Genomic DNA, 21,664 nt, shown 5'->3' with positions numbered 1-21,664 from the left:
TTGCCTTCAATTATTCAACAGCTCTATTGAGATATAATTTACATACCATGCAATTCTCCCATTTAAAAGTACAATTCAAAGGTTTTTAATATACTCACAGAGTTATGCAATCATTATCACAATTTTACGTTTTCATCACTCGAAAAAGAAGCCCTGTACCCATTAGCAGTAACTCTTTATTTTCCTCCCAACCCTCCCCTTGCCAGCTCTAGGCACCCACTAGTCTTTTTGTCTCATTGACTTGCCTGTTCTGGACATTTCATATAAAAACAGTCATACAATATGTAGTCCTTTAATGACTGGCTTCTTTCACTAAGCGTGTTTTCAGGGTTCATCCAGGTTGTAGGATATATCAGTACTTCATTCCCTTTTATGGCTGAGTAATGTATCATACGGATGCATACCACATGTATTCATTCATCAGCTGATGGACACTTAGATTGTTTCTACTTTTTGACTATTACGAATAATGCTATTATGAACATATACAGGTTTTGTGTGGATGGATATTTTCATTTTTCTTGGGCGTGTACCTAGGAATGGAATTGCTGGGTCATATGGTATCTGTGTGTTTAACAATTTGAGGAACTGCCCAACTGTTTTCCAAAATGGCTGCAATATTTTACTATGTTGTCAAAAATGTATGAGGGTTTCCATTTCTCTATATCCTCACCAACTCTTCCTCTTTTTTTTTTTTATTATAGTCATCCTAGTGGGTATGAAATGGCACCTCATTGTGGTTTTTATTTTATTTATTTTTGGCTGGGTTGGGTCTTCGTTGAGGTGCGCGGGCTTCTCATTGTGGTGGCTTCTCTTGTTGCGGAGCACGGGCTCTAGGCATGCGGGCTTCAGTAGTTGTGGCATGCGGGCTCTAGAGTGCAGGCTCAGTAGTTGTGGTGCACGGGCTTAGTTGCTCCACTGCATGTGGGATCTTCTCGGACCGGGGCTCGAACCCATGTCCCCTGCATTGGCAGGCGGATTCTTAACCACTGTGCCACCAGGGAAGCCCTCATTGTGGTTTTAATTTGCATTTCCAGCACAATATTTAGTGTATACAGGGTGTAAAATACTATCAATAGTAAAATAATGTTTTTAATTAAAGTATAGTAGATGATAATAGTTTTGTTTGATTTTACTTTGTTTCATCAGAAATCAGTCTCTTAAATATATTTTTAAGCTAGTTTTAGAAATTTATACTTTTCTTGCATTTCTTTTGCAGTCTGTACCCTCAGATAAACAAGAGCGATTAAACCAGACCATTAAAAAAGGAAGAATCAAGAGTATTGATCTACCTATCCAGAGTAGCCTGTGTAGGCAATTGGGCCAAGATCTTCTCAACATCTACATTGAAAATGAGGTATATAAATCAGAATTGATGTTGAAATAGGTGGTAGCGTGTTCTGAAATGTTTGTAGAAGTAAATGATTATCCGTCAAATTTGTGGAAGTAGGCTATAACTCATAAGGAATTATTAAATAGATTATTGAACTATTTTATTTTGGACAAAATGCTGAGCTGTATTTGTGTCATGTACAGTGTAACTTTCACCTTAGTTACATGAAAAACATGGATTGTCTCCACTATAGAGAAAGGCCTTTCCAATACTAGTAATTCTTACCCCCTTTTATTATGTCTTAACAGTAGCACACCCAGCAGACATTGTATAGGAAAGTATTACCAGCTCCCCTCTTCTAATGTGTTGTCCTTAAAGATTAACGTTCAATTCAGAATGTTTTCTGACTTCCATTTAATACTTTTTAGAATCTGTTGTCATTCTTGAAATTTTCTTTACGTATTTACATGCTTCATTTTACAGTCTCTTGAGGAAAAGAGTTTGGTTTCTTTACCAATAGTTGTGTGTAAAAGTAATTTTTTTATATTAAAATTTACACTTAAGTGGTAGTTACTAATTTCTACAGGCTTGACTGGCATTAAAGAAGGTCAGTTTTCTTTGAAGTGCCACATATTCTCCACTTGCTGCATGTTATTCTGGGAATTTCCTAAAGAGATTTTTGACTTTACAATGCTGCTCTTTCTAGTACCTAAGTGTATCACCTATTCATTAGTTATTAAAGGCTACACTTTATGTGAAGCATTTCTATCTCTAGAAATAATTCTGAGATAATCCTGAATAATTCTGAATTTGTATGATTTGAGACTAATTTTCTCAAAGGAATGAATTGTGGGGAAGTGCAGCTAATGATAAATTTTGTGTATAAGATTTTTTCTTAAATTTTTAAATGGCTCACTATTTTTTAAATTTTAAAATAAAATTATTTTATTTATTTATTTTTGGCTGCGTTGGGTCTTTGTTGCTGTGGTGAGCGGGGGCTACTCTTCATTGCAGTGCGCGGGCTTCTCAAAGCGGTGGCTTCTCGTTGTGGAGCATGGGCTCTAGGTGCACGGGCTTCACTAGTTGCAGCATGCGGGCTCAGTAGTTGTGGCTCGCAGGCTCTGGAGCACAGGCTCAGTAGTTGTGGCGTACGGGCTTAGTTGCTCTGGGGCATGTGAGATCTTCCCAGAACAGGGATTGAACCTGTGTCCCCTGCATTGGCAGGTGGATTCTTAACCACTGTGCCACCAGGGAAGTCCATGTCTCACTATTTTTTTTTCAAATTGGAATATAGTTACTTTACAATGTTGTGTTAGTTTCTGCTGTACAGCAAAGTGAATCAGTTATACCTATACATATATCCACTCTTTCTTAGATTTCCTGTCTCACTATTTTAAATTCACAAATATCAGTGCATTGTAGTATTACGTTTAAAATACTATGTTTTTGTTAAAGTACAAATTTTGTTTTTTATTAGTCTTCAGATTCTTTCTTTGCTTTTGATTTGACAATAATGATTTTTGCTAACATCTTTAAATACTTTGATATCTTATTTAATCCTCAAACCTACGAAGTGTAAGTACTGTTAGAGATCTACATTTAATAGATGAGGAAACAGGCAGAGGTAGACTGAATCACCGAAGTTCAAAGAGTAACCTTTTGTTTTGGAGCCAGGTAGTCTGTCTCCAAAGCTCAAGATCACAGCCACTGTACTGTGTCACTTACCAAAACCAACATTTATTCAGTACCAGTTATGTGTCAGGCACTGTACTAAATATTTTATGTGAATTACGTCAATCTTATTAACAGCCATACGAGACAGATAGAAGTTAGCGCTCCAGAATAAGAAAACTGAGGCTTAGGTTAGGTGACTTCGCTGCAATTTCAAAGGTAGTAAGTGGGAAAGCTGGGATTTGAACACCAATATGTACAATGACATAGTCTATGGGGTTTTTTTTTTGCTTTTTTTGGTTTTTTTTGCGGTACGCGGGCCTCTCACTGTTGTGGCCTCTCCCGTTGCGGAGCACAGGCTCCGGAGGTGCAGGCTTCGCGGCATGTGGGATCTTCCTGGACCGGGGCACGAACCCGTGTACCCTGCTTCGGCAGGTGGACGCTCAAACACTGCGCCACCAGGGAAGCCCTATGGTTTTTTTTTAAAAAAGCTTTTATTGAGGTATAATTCACATACCATACAATTCACTAATTTAAAGTGTACAGTTCAGTGGCTTTTGGTATTATTAATTTTTTAAATTGTAAAATATATATAACGTGAAATTTGCCATTTTGACCATTTTAAGCATACAATTCAGTGACATTAATTATATTCACAGTTATATAACCATTGCCACTATCTTTTTTAAAGATTTATTTATTATTCATTTATTTTATTTATTTTTGGCTGCATTGAGTCTTAGTTGCGGCACACAGGATCTTAGTTGAGGCATGCAGGATCTTTCGTTGCAGCGCATGGGCTTCTTTCTCGTTGTGGTGTGTGGGTTTTCTCTTCTCTAGTTGTGGTGCATGGGCTCTGTAGTTTGCGGCACGCAGGCTGTAGGTGAGGCACGTGAGCTCAATAGCAGTGGCACATGGGATCTTAGTTCCCTGACCAGGGATCGAACCCGTGTCCCCTGCATTCTAAGGCAGATTCTTTACCACTGGACCACCAGGGGAGTCCCACCATTGCCACTATCTTTTCCAAAACCTTTTCATCACCCCAAACCGAAACTGTAACCATTAAGTAATAACTCTCATTCCTCCCTTCCCCCAATCCCCAGTAAACCAATCTATCGATACTTTGTCTCTATGAATTTGGTAGATAACTCATATAAATGTAATCATAGAATATTTGTCCTTTTGTGTCTGGCTTATTTCACTTAGCATAATGTTTTCAAGGTTTATCCACTTTGTAACATGTATCAGAACTTTATTTCTTTTTATAGTAGAGTAATATTCCATTTTGTATATATACATTTTACTTATCCATTCATCTGTTACAGATCAAGTGAGTTATTTCCACCTTTTGGCTATTGTGAATAATGCTGCAGTGAACATTGGCATACGAATAATTGTTTGAGTTCCTGCTTTCAATTTTTTGGTTATATACCTAGGAGTGAAATTGCTGGGTCATAGTGTCATTCTTATTTTTTTTTTTTTTAGAATTTATTTATTTATTATTTATTTTTGGCTGTGTTGGGTCTTTGTTGCTGCACGCAGGCCTTCTCCAGTTGCGGTGAGTGGGGAACCACTCCTTGCCACGGTGCGGGGGCCCCTCACTGCAGTGTCTTCTCCTGCTGCGAAGCACGGGCTCCAGGTGCACGGGCTTCAGCAGTTGTGGCACATGGACTCAGTAGTTGTGGCTTGGGGGGCTCTAGAGCACAGGCCCAGTAGTTGTGGCACACAGGCCCAGCTGCTCCACGGCATGTGGGATCTTCCCAGACCAGGGCTTGAACCCGTGTCCCCTGCATTGGCAGGCAGACTTGCAACCACTATGCCACCAGGGAAGCCCCATATTGTAAATCTTTGTTTAGCTTCTTTAGGAGCCACCATACTGTTTTTTCCTAAGCTGCAGTATTTTACATTCCCAACAGCAATGTACAAGGGTTTCAAATTCTCCAAATCATCACCAACACTTATTATGTTCCATTTCTTCGATTATAGTCATCCTAGTAGGTGTGAAGTAGTATTTCATTGCAGTTTTGGTTTGTATTTCCCTAGTGTTTTCATGGCAGCTAATCTGAAACTTTTTGAATAGGGGAAGATGATAATGCAGGACAAATTAGAGAAAGAAAGAAATGATGCGAAGAATGCTGTTGAAGAATATGTATATGATTTTAGGGACAAGCTTGGCACTGTCTATGAAAAATTCATCACTCTAGAAGTAAGTCTAAATTTTGTAGTTTTTTATGAGAACTATTTAAATGTTTGCTTGAGAATGCTAATACGAATTATGTAAATAAATGTACCAAATGTGTTATTGTTGTCAATCTTTTTGAGCACATTTAGGAATGGTTCTTAGTTATTTTTCCAAATTACAGAAGGCTGGTGAGAAAGATGTTTATAAATAAAAAGTCAGAAAAAAATAATTTTTTACACTTGAAAAACATTTTGTGCTTCCTTGATGACTTTTATTTCTAAGGAGAGCATTTTCAATCAGTATCTCTTAAATGTATAACTAGGACTTGAGAAAACTGTCTGCAATATTGGAAGACACAGAAAATTGGCTTTATGAAGAAGGAGAGGACCAAGCTAAACAGATTTATGTGGATAAGCTTCAAGAACTAAAGGTAAACTTTTTAAAGTCCATGTTAGTGTTGAACAGAACATTAAGTTGTCCTAAAAATTATGGTGTAAGAGCACAGTGTATGTGTTTAATAAATATATAAGAAATTACTAAGGCAGGTATGTGTAAGAGGAAGTGTTCTCTGAATTTGAGGTGAGTAATGCTACATGATAACTGAAATAATGTATAATCATATTTGTCTATCATGATACTCAGATATAAAAATTTAGCAGATGACCAGAGTGTTAATATTACTTTCATACAAGCCATATGTTTCTGAGATGTCATTAATAAGTGATTTGTCAGCCTGACCCCTTATCCATTAAAGGAGTTACCCTTGCTCTGCTTCTTTCCCCCTTGACTGCTCTGAGTTTGAGGAGTAATACACTGCCCATTCCTATTTTCACATTATAACTAATGTGAAATTAGTGGGACACCAGGCCAGCAAAGAACTTCAGAAATAGTACCCCTGCTCTTCAGTGTCCTTTTACAAAGAAATAAGGAGATGTGTCCACCAGCTGCCCTTCTTCTACTAGGTCAGTGGTCTGACTTTAAGAAAAGACCACTATTACTCTTTTCCTCCTGCTTGCTACCCAGCGCTCCCCCCACGCAGAAAAAAAAATGCTTTAAAAGATTAGAAGTTCAGATTGGAAGGATGACAGGAAATTTTCCTTCTTAGTGTGAATCATAGCAGTCCTTTAATGTGCACATGAATTACCAGGGGCCCTTACTGAAAAGCAAATTATGGTTCAGTATATCCGAGTTGGGCCCATGATTCTGCACTCTTTTTTTTTTTTTTTTTTTTGCGGTACACGGGCCTCACACTGTTGTGGCCTCTCTCCGGACGCGCAGGCTCAGCGGCCATGGCTCACGGGCCCAGCCGCTCCGCGGCATGTGGGATCTTCCCGGACCAGGGCACAAACCCGTGTCCTCTGCATCGGCAGGTGGACTCTCAACCACTGCGCCACCAGGGAAGCCCGATTCTGCACTTTTTAATAAGCTTCTGGGAGATTCTGATGCTGCTGGTCCCTGAACCATTCTTTGAGTAGCAAGTGAATACACAGATGCTAGGTGATGACATTAATAAGGACTTCTAGCGTATGGGAAAAGGAAGCCCTTTAGGGACTGGCGGGGGTGGTGTGTGCAAAAGAAGTTACTTAACTTAAAAGCAAAAGAAGTTAATACCTTGCAAAAATTACCTTCATGCCAATAAATTACTTTCAAAGGGAATAATTAAAAAGCAACTTGAAAACCTAAGCTTATGAACGCAAAACTAGCTTTACTGTATTTTATCTTGGTGGTTTTTACTCCCCATCTCCCTAAAATATATATACTTGGGGCTGGAGGCGCAAACCAGGCAGCTGAGGCTAATAGAAATAACTGAAAAGCCCAGCAGCTCCCAGAATGGATTATTTCACTTCAAGTATATAAGTAACCATAGAAATGAATGTTATAGATGTTTTCATAGGCTTTACTGTTTTTTTTGAGATGGCTTTTAGGAATTAAAATGCTTTCAAAAACATTAACAATAAAAAGTATGATGTGTAAAGAGGCTAAATGCAATATGGTATCCTGGAACAGAAAAAGATGAAATCCACATAATCTGGAGTTCAGTTAATAGTAATACACCAGTGTTGGTTTCTTATTTTTGACAAATGTACCACGAGGAATAAGATGTTAACATTAGAGAAAAGGTGCTTGGCTCTTATTGTTTCCTTTGTAACTTTTCTGAAAACCTAAAATTGCTCTAAAATAAGCTGATTTTTATTTAAATATGTAAAGGATTTGAAAGAAAATATTTGTCTTTCTAATGCATTCCCCTCCTCAAAGTTATAGGAGGCTGTTTTAAAATTTAGAAACTCCCTCCTACCAGGCACCTGGGGCAAGGGGCTGAATGGGTTTTTTTGTTTTTAAGCACTATACTTAAAATACACATCTTAATCTAATGAATAAATATAACAAATAATATTCAATAGGTATTAAATATCAGGAAATCCCAGTAATCATGTTGCTTTTAGAGAGTTATATGCATTATAAATATTTGAAACCAAGTTTCAAATACGTGAGTCCTGCACACAGTATATAGTCCTTATGGTTTTCTTAATGGTTTTATAGACTTTTAACATGTAACTTTAAAGTAATTAAAGTTTTTCTTTGGATTTGAGAGGAATCAAGAGGTAATCTTAATGAATGAGAGAAGATAGGCATTCCTGTGTAGGATTCAGTAAGCAAATAACAACTGGAACTCATCTCCATGTAGGAAAACAAGAGGGGACATATTTTAATCTGACCAGCTTTCTTTCCTATTCATCATTCTGTAAGGGCCCAATAGAAGTTGTTTTCTGTTAATAACTTTTTCTTTTTAAAAAACTTGTGTTAACAGAAATATGGCCAGCCAATTCAAATGAGGTACGTGGAACATGAAGAGAGACCAAAAGCTTTAAACGACTTGGGAAAAAAGATCCAACTTGTCATGAAAGTTATAGAAGCATACAGAAACAAGGTATTGAATTCATAAAGTAAACTGGTGTGTATTACGCAGAGAGGGTGGGGTAAATCTAAAAATTCTCAACTACAAAGCTATAGCAGTTGTTGCTACCAAATTCCAGAGACATTGTGCACCAAACTTAAACTTTTTTTTCTTTATTGTAAAATTATCAGTAAAGGATACTGATAATTTCAAATACAGTGCAGATATGTGGCTTTAATCTTTTAAAATTCCCTAAAACGATATTATAAATTTAATCCAGTGACCAAATGCATTGTTTTCTTCTTAGGTGTTTCATTATAGTGCAGAAGGTTTTTTTGGACCTTTTTTAATTTACAGGCCTCTTTGAAACTGGACTCTGCTAGCATTCATTTTGTCCCTTGGCCTCTTTTTCTTTTGGTTGCACTTTGTCTTCCGGTCTTTCACTCATCTGTAACTCCCGTATCATTTATTGTTTTATATATGTGCCCAAATCTATCTTACTACCCTTAACCTTTCCACTGTTTTTCAGCCTGAAATATTTAGTTGTATAGATAATATCTCCATTTGGATGTAACAGTAAGATTTGACAAAATTAAGCTGATGATTTTTGCCCTCTAAATCAGAGGTTAGTAGGCTTTTTCTTTAAATGAACAAATAATAAATATTTTAGGCTCTGTAGGCCTACCATCTCTATACAACTACCCAACTTTGCCATTGTAGCGCAAGAGCAAGCACACAATGTGTAAATGAATGGGCATTGCTGTGTTCCAGAATAACTTTATTTAAAAATTCAGCAAGTTGGATTTGGCCTGCAGGACAAGTTTGCTGACTCCTGTTTTAAACAGATATCCACTATAATTCCCCAGGTTTTACCACTGATGTTAAAATTGCATCAGTGGGCTGCAGAGGCCAGCACCAGAAAGATTTAGGCAGGGTATTATCATAGCTTACATTTATCAAGCACTTACTAAATTTTAGGCACTTTGCATGAATTATCTCACTTTATTCTCACAAGAATGTATTATGTAAGAGAATTGCAGTGCTTAAGCAAACTTGTCAAGGATTACACAGGTAGGTTAAGAGAAGCAGTCAGGATAAAACCTAAGCAATCTGAAACATGCAGACCCTTAACAACTATACTGCTTTTCACTACACAATGTGGAGGGAGGGTGATTACTTATTTTAGAAATAAAGATTTGTAAATTCTGTAAAATAAAGAGTGCAATCCAGCCTGCCTAAAAGAATAACCCAGGTACTGATTGTGAATGTGCCTGCCAATATCAGTGTCCATATAAGTACAAATAGAATGTAAGGATAATGGAAAAGTAAGAAGGAACAAGCAGACAAATAAAAACACCAAGAGTATTTCACATCTGGTATTGGAAGATCTGTATACAACTACTATAACCTAGTGTTCGCCAGGCTGTAGCAGTCTTCTTGAGGATGCAGGTTTAAAGTATTATTCAAAGCAAGGCAAGATTTCACTTATGCTCAAGAATTTTGAGTTACTACGTTCTAGGCTCTCTTCAAGGTTCTGGAACTACAGCATCAAACAAAACACTGAACTTGTTTCTAATATGCTTCAGTGGGAAGAGATAGACAATAAATGAGTTACTATGAAGTAGTCAGATGGTGATAAGGGCTATGGGAAAAGTAAGGGACTGCCATAGGTGGAGGAGATTTGTCAGAAATATAGACTAATAAGATGACATCATGTGAGGGGAGAATTAAAGGACGTGAGGGTTCAAGACGTATGATAACTATAAAAAGAATGTCCTTAACAAAGGGGGAATAGCAGTTGCAAAGGGGAGAATGTGTTGGAGTAACAGTAAGGAAGCCAGTGTGGCTCAGAACATTGGGGGGTGGGATTATCAGCTGCCAGATCATGAAGGGCCTAGTGGGCCATTATAAAAGTTTGGATTTTACACTAAGATAGGAATCCACTGGAGGCTTTTGAGCATAGAATTTTAAATTTTGACTTTTCTTTTAAAGGCTACGGAAGCAGAGAGACTAGTTAAAACATTAGAATAACACAAGCAAGCAGTGACGGAGCCCTGAACCCGGAGAGTGGAGGGGGAAGAAGTGGTTGGATTTCTGCTGCATATATTTTGAAGGCAGAGCCAATAAGATTCACTGATAGATTTTATGTAAATATAACAGAAAGAGGAGTCAAATGACTCCAAGGATTTTTGGCCTGCAAGGGTGAAGTTGCCATTTACTGAGACGGGGAGAACTTGGAAGAGTAGGTGGGGAGGTAATCATGAGTTTGAAACATAGGTAAGTCGTTTCAAACATTACAAATAAGAATTCAAGTTGGAAGTTGGCTATAGACTAGGGAGTTCAGGGAAGAGGTTCAGGCTAGAGATTTTTTTAAAAGCATGCAGGGGGCTTCCCTGGTGGCGCAGTGGTTGAGAGTCCGCCTGCCGATGCAGGGGACACGGGTTCGTGCCCCGGTCCGGGAAGATCCCACATGCCGCAGAGCGGCTGGGCCCGTGAGCCTGCGCTGAGCCTGCGCGTCCGGAGCCTGTGCTCCGCAACGAGAGAGGCCACAACAGTGAGAGGGCTGCGTACCGCAAAAAATAAAAAAAATAAAATAAAAAATAAATTAAAAAAGCATGCAGATAGAGGGATGAATGGGGAGGAGATCCTCTTTCTATATGTTGCATTGTCATTTCTTTCTGGTTTTGAGACTGCCAGTCTAAATCATCACATCTTAGATCGCTGCCTACATGTGACAGCTGCAGTTGTCTCTTTCAGACAAAATTTTATTATGTATTGGGTTGGCCAAAAGGTTCATTCGGTTTTTTTGTAAGATGGCTCTACTAGCACTTAGTTGTCTTAAACTTCATTCAAAACAATTTTATTAGATTGTATTTTGACAGCTGTCATATCAGCATGCATTTTAAAAACAACATCAAAATTGGTGGATTTTTGTGTAGCCATTTTAATAATGAAGATGGAAGAAAAAAGCAACATTTTCGGCATATTATGCTTTATTATTTCAAGCAAAGTAAAAATGCAACTGAAAAACAAGATTTGCGCAGTGTATGGAGAAGGTGCTGTGACCGAACAGACGTGTCAAAAGTGGTTTGTGAAGTTTAATGGTGGACATTTCTCGCTGGATGATGCTCCACAATCAGGTAGACCAGTTAAAGTTGATAGCGATCAAATCGAGACATTGAGAACAATCAATGTTATACCACGCGGGATATAGCCGACATACTCAAAATATACAAATCAAGTGTTGAAAATCATTTGCACCAGCTTGGTTATGTTAATCACTTTGATGTTTGGGTTCCACATAGGTTAAGCGAGAAAAACCTTGATCATATTTCCAAACGTGATTCTCTACTTAAATGTAATGAAAACGTTTCGTTTTTAAAACAAATTGTGAGGGGCAAAGAAAAGTGGATACTGTACAATAATTTGGAACGGAAGAGATCATGGGGCAAGCGAAATGAACCACCACCAGCACCACGAAAGGCCGGGCTTCATCCAAAGAAAGTGATGTTGCATATATGGTGGGATTGGGAGGGAGTCCTCTATTATGAGCTCCTTCTGGAAAACGAAAAGATTAATTCCAACAAGTACTGCCCCCAGTTAGACCAACTGAAAGCAGCACTCGATGGAAAGCGTCCGGAATTAGTCTACAGAAAACGCATAATCTTCCATCAGGATAACCACGTGTTTCTTTGATGACCAGGCAAAAATTGTTACAGCTTGGCTGGGAGGTTCTAATTGATCTGCCATATTCACCAGATATTGCACCTTCGGATTTCCACTTATTTTGGTCTTTACGAAATTCTCTTAATGGAAAAAATTTCAGTTCCCTGGAAGACTGTAAAAGGCCTGGAACGGTTCTTTGCTCATAAAGAAAAAGTTTTGGGAAGATGGAATTATGACGTTGCCTGAAAAATGGCAGAAGGTAGTGGAACAAAAGGGTGAATGCGTTGTTCAGTGAAGTTCTTGGTGAACATGGAAAATGTGTCTTTTATTTTTACTTAAAAACCAAAGGCACTTTTTGGCCAACCCAGTAATTCTTGTCAACAACTTAAACATATTCTGTTGTACAGTCAGAATTTTCTGTCTAGCTTGCTATGTGCCTGCTTAACTTATTTTTCTTTACTCCCTGACAAATTTAAGTCCATGCAGCTTCTTTCTTGGCTAAATACTACTTTTTCCTCTAATACTCTTCACCATTCTTTTCCAAACCTGACTTCTTCAGAAGGCCTTTCCTTTTAAAACCCCATACTGATTTTTCTTTCTCCCAGTTTCTTCAGTTCTGTGTAGTCTGTAAATGGCTTCTTCACATGCGTATGTGTGAGGTGTACACTCAATAAGAGTCTTAACTCTTTTAAGCAGAAATTATCAATAAATTGGTGCTTATTGAAAAACCTGTTACATTAAGTAAAGTTTTTTTTTTTTTCCTAATAGGATGAAAGATACGATCATTTGGATCCTGCTGAAATGGAAAAAGTTGAAAAATATATCAGTGAAGCCATGAGTTGGCTGAACAGTAAGATGAATGCACAGAACAAACTAAGTCTCACTCAAGATCCTGTGGTCAAAGTTTCAGAAATAGTCGCAAAGTCAAAGGTAAGAAACTATAAACTTCGCTTTTTCATGGGTTCAGTCACTAAACATTGTTAGTAGGAGCCATACTTTGAGAAATAATCAGCTTGGCAGAAGAATATAGAAAAACAGGAATTTGAGGCTAATCTTTAATTTGGGGGAAAAAAACATTCTAGGTGGGACATCTCTGTTCCTTGATTTAATTAGTCATATACACAAAGCTGTTTTTTAGATTTTAAGTGTAATACAGAATGAAGTAAAGCAATGTGACAACTCCAAATATGTCCGATTTTTCTAGGCTGTATAATACTTCTGAGCCTCCATTGTAAAACTGCAATATATGTTTGTCTTTGACGTAGTTTGAAACGTGTAAAATTCCATGGTAAAATCTTACTTATGAGATTAAACTTTCCAGTTTAAAAAACATTACTACTGAAAATATCAAAGGTTATAGAAAACACTATGAAAAACACGGGGACAAACATGATAATAAAGATCAGCATCTAAGTAGAAAAATGAGTAAAGACATTGGTAAAACATCTGACAAAGAAAGAAATACATATCCAATAAACATGAAAAGGTGTTCATCTTCATTACTAATCTAAGAAATGCGAATCTCTTCTCTCTGATTTGGTTGTGTGTTTACATTCACAATCTTTGCCATAATTGCCAAGGGTGTGAAGAAATGGACGCTCTTCCTGAGCAACTTGGTTAAATTTGTTACCGTTTTTCTGGGACATCATTTCAGAATATGTATAGAAATTTAAAATGAGTTTACCCTTTAATGCAGAAATCACAATTCTAGGAATTCACCTTAATTTGACTGTTGCATAAGTATATGCAGATAAATACCCTTGCTTATGATAGCAAAAAACTGGCAACAACCTAAATACCTATCAGTAAGAAACTAGATAAATAAATTGATGCATATTTCAATATTAAAACACATTTCAACAATTAAATATAGTATTTAAGATATCAGAGGTAAATCTATTTAGATATATAGATTTATACAACATATTCAGTGAAAAAGGAAAGATAACTTTATTTAGATTCTGTAATCTCACTGTATCAATTAGCATGTTCATAGATTTGTATGTTTGGAGATGTGTGTGTGCATGGACATACATCTAGGATGTTCACCAAAAGGTTAGTTATGTTAATCTATAGGAGATGGAATTTCAGGTGATTCTTTTTAATCTAGTTCAGTATGTCTGTAGGTATTTGATTCATTTTTAAAACAAAAACAGGTTTTAGGGTGTTTTTAATTGGAGTGTATTTGATTTACAAGATTAGTTTCAAGTGTACACACAGTGATTAATGTTTTATAGATTATACTTCAAAGTTATTATAAAATATTGGCTGTATTCCCTATGTTGTACAATATATCCTTGTAGCTTATTTATTTTATACATATTAGTTTGTACCTCTTAATCCTCTACCCGTATCTTTCCCGTCCCCAGTTCCCTCTCCCCACTGGTAACCTCTAGTTTGTTTATATCTGTGAATCTATTTCTTTTTTGTTATATTCACTCATTTGCTTTATTTTTAAAATTCCACATGTAAGTAATAACATACAGTATTTGTCTTTTTCTATAAGCATAATACCCTCCATGTTGTTGCAAGCGGCAAATTGTCATTCTTTTTTTATGGCTGAGTAGTAATATTCCATTGTATATACGTGCCACATCTTCTTTGTCCATTCATCTGTTGATGGACACTTAGGTTGCTTCTTATCTTGGCTATTGTAAATAATGCTGCTTAGGAACATTAGGGTGCATGTATCTTTTCAAATTAGTAGTTTCATTTTTTCTGGATATTTACCCAGAAGTAGAATTGCTGAATCATATGGTAATTCTATTTTTAGCTTTTTGAGGAACCCCCATACTGTTTTCTATAATGGCTGTACCAATTTGCATTTCCACCAGACGTGTACCTAAAGTTCCCTTTTCCCTATATCCTTGCCAAAATTTGTTATTTGTATTCTTTTTGATGATAGCCATTCTGACATGTGTGAGATATGTCATTGTGATTTTGATTTGCATTTTTCTGATGATTAGTGATGTTGAGCAACTTTTCCTGTACCAAAATGGGTATTTTTTAAAATCATAAAATAAGAGTATTTTCCTTTTGAGAAAGTTTGACAAAGAATCTACAGTAATTTACTCCTAATCAGATGAGATGCAGAGTGTGATAAGAACAGTTTGCACTAAAGCACTCTCCAAGGATGTTACTTTCTATGTTTCCGTCCCTATCCCAATATCTGTGACACTGGTCTTGAAAGAACTTAAAGTGTTTTCAGTAGCTTTATCTGAAATGGTCTTTTATTTCTGTGTAGAAAAAGCAAGGATATGGAAAATATATCTCTTTTAAATTATTAAGTTGAATTTACTTTCATGGCTTATTTTTCCTTCAACAGAAAAGGCTACTGAGCTGTTTTCAGAAAGTAAATGAAGTCAGTGTGTATATTTATATAATTCCATTTATTAAAACTGTTTTTTGTAAATGTTGAGAAATTTTAATTTATGCAATAGGTATTACATGATGTAATTTTCATAACAGAGCTCTCGGCATAATTTAAAGGAATGAATTAAAATTTATTCCTGGGAATTCCCTGGCGGACCAGTGGTGAGGACTCCGCGCTCTCACTGCCAAGAGCCCAGGTTCAATCCCTGGTCGGGAAGCTAAGATGTCGCATGCTGCACAGTGCAGCCAAAAAAATAAATAAAATAAAAACGATTCCTGCCAAAATACACTGTATTCAAATTATGAGGAAAAAATTTTAGGAACAGTAAATACAGAATATATTATTAAAGACTGAATAGTTTCTTATCACCCCTGACAAACACTAGCTGAGAAGGTAAATCGGTAGTTTAAGAATTAGTTGGTTATCTAGCTGAGCCAACAGCTATTCAGGAATGTGGAATTATGTGGAAATTTAGAAAGTTAATGTGGACTTTAGAATGTTAATGGTAACTTGTTACATAATATTTTTAATATAATCAATTTTCTTCATGTCTTTAGGAACTGGATCATTTCTGTAACCCCATCATTTATAAGCCCAAACCAAAAGTAGAGGTTGCTGAAGACAAGGCAAAAGCTAATAGTGAACACAACGGACCAGTGGATGGACAGAGTGGGACTGAAACTAAACCAGATACAACAAAAGACAGCACACAGCATACTAAATCTTCTGGAGAGATGGAAGTGGACTAAGTCTTAATTTCACCTTCACGTAATTCAAACAGTGCAAGTAACCACAGGGTCCATTCTTCTTTTACATCTGGTACACACAACAGACATTTAGTTGTTCTTAACCACTTTTTGTCATTTGTTTTTTGGAGTAGTTTTGAAAAGTGTTTTATATTGAGTTCACCTCTTGTTCATTTCCATTGCTGCTTAATGTGAAGATTTAGCTGAATATACATTAACAAGTCAGTTTAAGCTTTCCTAATATATTTTATGTCAAACATGCAAGATTGATAAGTAGCTGGCAACCTTATTTAAAGCTTCTACTTGGATAAACCTCAGCTCCTTTATTCAGGAAAGGATACTGTATTGTGCTACTGTTGCAGAAGCATAGATTTAATTGCATCATTATTTTGAAAAACAAATATTGACACTGATGTGGTTTAAAGCCACCAAGTCACTGACCTTTTTCTAGTTATGGTATTGTTATAATTTAAATATTAAAACAAATAAGAGGTTCCTTGACAAATTAGTCCATCTCGTTGGTGTGCCATGAGAACTTCAAAACTTTGTTTTCATCATATAAATGAACTAAATCACACATTGAAAAGGAAAATGCACAATTTTATGTTAAGGTGACACCAGCAGTTAGCTTCTTTTCATTAGTCATGTGGATTGATGTTTCTTAGAGTAATTCAGTGTCTTTAGCGCTTGAAACTTCTGATCTACTTGTCCTGAAGACCAGTTGCTGCTAAAGTGATGCTGGCCCAAAAATGATGAAGCATTTTTGATGAAAATACCTTCATGTTAAGGGGAAAATGCTGTTGACCTACTCAGACATGCATCTGTGATGTTGATAACCTTGTTTTAGTTTTAATAGTTGTTTTGGTCTTCTTAGTTGATTTTGTTAATATGTTAACAGAGGGCAGGGAGAAACGGCACAATGTGTATTGCATTGTATACATTTATCACTGATTTACTTAATGTTAACATATAAACACTAAATAAGCAGTAATACTTGAAAAGAAGCACTTATACCATAGGTCTTAGGAAATACTGCTTGTAATAAACTTAACTGTGTTACACATCAACAGGCAAAATATAGAATGTTACATAGTGTAATATGATATGATGTGATTAAATTATAGTTCCTGCTGTTACAATACCTGTTCAGACCTTGGCTCCAGTTTTGGTGCTTCATATATAAATTATATGTGTTGAAGGGCTGTGAAATTAAGATATTTTAAAGACTTAATCTGTGCTTCATCACCAGACTTGTTCACACTGTTCAGTTCTGTGCAGAAGCTTGATATGGGAGCAGAATGAAATGACTTTTCAACCTACAAGAAAAAGAAGCATAGACAATGCATGGGCACTTGTGTTCTTAATGCCAATCAACTAGATTGACATAGGTTAAAATTTTGAAAGGCTCAGTTTTCCCCAAAGCTACATCATCTTTATATTAAGGATTAAAAACAAATTAATATGGACTTTTCTTAAGTAATAAAAATTGAGAGTTTAATATCTTTAGGGATAGTCGTTACTTCTCACAACTAGTTCTCTAAGAGAGATTCTGTTTCTACAGTGTAGTCTGCACTGAAAGGAAAGTATGGAGCAGTGCATTTTGCAGGGATTTTTATTCATCATTTTTGAGGGAGATGTCCCTTTTTTGCATTAAAAAATCATATAGACCCAATATATTTTTTAATGTTTTCAAACTAATGAAGTAATTATATACATTAGTAATGATGAAATAATACATTTTTTTAAAAGCATGTTTGTTACTTTTCGTTTGTATGTTGAATATATAGGTTCACTTCAGTAAGAGCATAAAAGTTATGAAAGGGAATATATAACAGTACACATAGGGCATTCACAGCTTTTTAAGAAGAAAATCTCCACCCACTTTGTTAGGAGCTGTACCTCCAAAACTAATTGGGAATATATGGGAACAAAGCTTTCTGCATCTGAATTGTGTAGTACATCCTGACATTTTCCAGTTCCATAAGTCAGTTTATATAGTTCTGTGTTTTAGTCAGAATTATAACATTCCAATTCCTGCAGTTATGTAACACTTCATTTAATAAGTTAAATATATCCAAAGATAATATGTATACTTTTCCTACCCATTTATTCAACTTAAATGATTTTCAAAAGCCCTTAACCTTATAATTATTTATTGAATACAGTAATAAAAGAGAAAATGTTCTCAATATAGTTTTGGGTAGAAGGCATGGGTTCAGTTTAATTTTAATCTGTATGAAATATGCAGTGCTTAGATGAAAAATTAAAGACCTTTTTTCAAAATAAAAAGCCACTATTTTAGACGTTATTTTTAAAAATACATTGCAAAATAGGATGTATTCCTGTAGTAAACAAATAAGAACTAAGTATGTAGGAAATGATTAATAGGATTAATAGGAAATGATTAATTTAATGTATTAATCTAATACACTACGACTCTGGAAAAGTATAAATTATTTGGTTTTAGAAATCAACTCCTGATAGCCAATCGCATGGTGATTTTAAAAACAGATTGCTAAATAATGTAACAAAAGAAAGTCTGTGATGTTTTAATTCCTTAGCAATATACAGAATACTTAAGTTTTAAAACAACTATCAATACAAACAGCACACCAAAGAATGAGGCTATTGGAATAACAGATAATCTCAATTTTAAAAAGGTAAAAATTAGACTTTAAGAAGCAATAAAGATTTCTTAGACTTTGGGGGGTCAATTTTTAGTATACTTATGATTATATTTCCTAGCTAGAAATCTTTAAAGTGAATTTTGGGGATCAATTATCAATATAATAAAGTGATATGTTAAAACAGTTTATCCAAATTAGCACAGATGCAACTGTTTTGAAAGACTATATTTAAAGATAATAGACATTTGAATACAGTGATCAATTGACCCAAAACAGATTTAACCATCCCTCTGTTTTCATAAATTTGAATTGTAAAACTAAGCCTACAAACATTCCCATTAGGATTTTGTTTTGTTTTTAATAGTTGGTATTTGGTAGTCCACAACAATTAAAGTCTTGGCATTAACTTTACATGTCATAGATTTAGAAGTGATAGACAAATATAACTTCATCTTTCTCAACTTTTAGAATCTGACAACAAAAAAACTTCAGTTCTAAAGTAGATGTTATTTTGTGGTTAGACTTCAGAACTTCTAAGTGGAATTTGGTTTTGTGATAGTGGATTCTGTAAAACTTAATGAGAGGCATATCTGATTGTATTGATACCTCAGTATTTAAAATCTGATGGCATTGATTAAAGTCAGCCACTGATATCTTTTCAAATGACACAGGTGTCAGGATGCTTATAAAGTCTGATTCTAATGTTTTATTATCCTCTTAACTACAGTATGTTTTATAACTATCAGTCATTTACCAAACTAATCTTCTTAGTCAGTTTCAGAAGAGACAGACTTTTTGATCAAAAAAGAGAAAACAGTTTTAAAACTACCTTTTTTTTTTTTTGTCAAGGTTAAGCCAAAGTATAATTTTAAGACAACTTCCAGGAAGCACATAATCTTTTCTTTTGATAAAAAGTAATAAGATTTAATGCAGATCAAGACCAGGTCTTTAACCAAAACAAAAGCTTTAGTTATTTTACTTTCACATCTCTAATACACAATAAACTAAAATTAATATTCTTCCATGTTTCTTAACCAGACAGCTCTGGGTTTATAATATAGCTAGATGTCTTAAGTTTTTTTCCCTTGTTAAATTCAAGGGTGATTGTTTCATACAATAACAGGGTACCTGGAATTTTTAGAATATTAACAAACTGCTTAGAAGAAAAACCCCTAAATGTCTATGGCAGTAGTCAGTACCTATAAGTGGTAATGGCTCTTTCACCTTCCAGATCTCTAGGGGTACCTCTAGCATATTGTTCGAGTAAGCATTAAAACAAAAGGCATGTCTGTTCAGATACATTATGAAATAACTTGGAGCTTTCAAGTCAAAGAAAGAAAACTAATAATTGAATCACGAACATTTGACTTAGTCTGTCAGGCAGGTCAAAATCCATATCAACAACAGCAACAAAAATAAATGGTAATGATCTTTGCTTTGGAATCTCTAATTTACTGTCATGTCCTAGGTCACATGATGAGTATTAGGGAAGTGTATTGATTACCCATCCTATAAAGAGATTAGTGAACTTCAACATGTTTTAGATAGTTTAATTGCATTATAGTATATTACACTATAAGTGGAAATTATCTTAGTCTTTCCAGTTACCTTGTTTTATCTCTCAGTTCTGGACTCTTAAATAATCATTATATTTCTCTCAATTACATTTTGTTTTATTTTGGATTATTCTTTAAGCCTTTTATTTCATGGATTTAAAAAAATACTTTTACGATCACTTTGATGGCTAATTTTATTACCTGTCTTTTTACTTTAAAACCAAATCTTACTGTTAAGAATTTTTTGACTCTTAAATTTATACTTGAAAAGCCATGTTATAAGTTTCCATATGTAATTTCTCTAAAATTTAATAAGGCTTAATAGATTTTTCATATTCTGGCCTTTGAATACTTTTAAGTAGTTCTAGACCAAAAGAGGTCAATTTTGTGAGTACTGTGTATTAAGTAACCAACGTCCCTCGTTTTTAATCCAGATATCAATGTAACAAAAAGGGTCAGAAATTCAAAACAGTTGTTAAAGATCAGACAACTTCAATTCTTTGCTGCTTTCTGATTACGTACATGTTTTGTGCATCCTTCTTGCTGTTTTTCAGAATTTCTTAAATTTTTTGCTTCCAAGACCTTGAGTTAACATGCTCTTGAAATCTTATGGACCCACCCAGAATGTAGATGTAAAAATGTAATTAGAAATGGAGAGCTAAGCAAAGGAAACATTAAAGTGTTGTGGTTTCTTCACCTGAAATAATACTTTTATGGCTTAGTGTCTTGGAAGGAGACTCACATTAAAATTAAAAAATGTTATATTTGGCAGGATGAAGCCATTGTTGTTTAATATAGAAGCAAATTTTTAATGAAGTTACTGAATTGTTTAGTACTAAAATGGCATCCAAGTCATTTTTCCTTTCTCCAACCATTATTAAAATAATTTATACACATAGTGACTCCGACTCCAGTCATTAGTATAAAATACCTTCTGGCAGTTTAGTACCTACTAGCTTTTTTTTTTTTTTAAAGAAAACTACTGCATTTGATTTCTCAATTTCCCAGTTTGTTTTTAGCACAGATTGACCAGTGCAAAGCAGAAAATCATAATGAAGTGTGATGTGTCTATAAACTGCATATAACAGACCCTTAGTTTCAATAAGCAGACTTGAGAATGGTTTGTAATGTTAAGTCGGTAATGTTATTATATATGATGCTAATATATATGTGGCATACAATTTTGGTTCACATTTAAAATGTTTACATTTCACAGAATCAAAGTATATAAAACATTATATATATAAAATGGCATCTTCATACTAGTGAACAAATAGCAATTGATAAATGCATTTCAGTTTTGGATGGCAAGTGCACATTGTCAAGAAGTTATGTAATTATAAATATATTTATCTACTTACTCTTTGAACCATGAGTTTTACACACCTGAGGCTTAATGTTCACATACTGAACTTCACTGACTTGGTGGTTTGTGGACAGGTCATCAGAGTCATTTACATAAATTTGCTTGGCAGTGAGGGTTCTGAGTAAATTGACAAACTTTTTAAACCATCAAATGATATCGATTCTGAAAACTACAATAGTAGTTTGCTAATACTGTGTTGTCAGCGAATAACTTAACTTTATATTAGAAGAGAAAATCTAGCGATAAAT

At 35.2% G+C, this 21,664-nt stretch overlaps 1 protein-coding gene across 1 annotated transcript in view; it reads left to right on the top strand.

Annotated features, from left to right (window-relative positions):
* Positions 1-21,196, top strand: part of HSPA4L (heat shock protein family A (Hsp70) member 4 like) — a 55,738-nt gene extending 34,542 nt beyond the window's left edge. Inside the window, exons 15-20 of the mRNA XM_079919356.1 lie at positions 1,220-1,357; positions 5,085-5,210; positions 5,509-5,616; positions 7,996-8,115; positions 12,517-12,678; positions 15,679-21,196. Coding sequence (XP_079775482.1) covers positions 1,220-1,357; positions 5,085-5,210; positions 5,509-5,616; positions 7,996-8,115; positions 12,517-12,678; positions 15,679-15,870 — 846 coding nt within the window. The 3' untranslated portion in view covers positions 15,871-21,196. The remainder of the gene's footprint in view (positions 1-1,219; positions 1,358-5,084; positions 5,211-5,508; positions 5,617-7,995; positions 8,116-12,516; positions 12,679-15,678) is intronic.
* The last annotated feature ends 468 nt before the right edge of the window (positions 21,197-21,664 follow it).

This window comes from Stenella coeruleoalba, assembly GCF_951394435.1.
Source record: "Stenella coeruleoalba genome assembly, chromosome: 4".
Classification (NCBI taxonomy): Eukaryota; Metazoa; Chordata; class Mammalia; order Artiodactyla; family Delphinidae; genus Stenella; species Stenella coeruleoalba.
The sequence above is the reverse complement of the archived record's forward strand: the minus strand, read 5'-3'. Positions and strand labels throughout refer to the sequence as shown.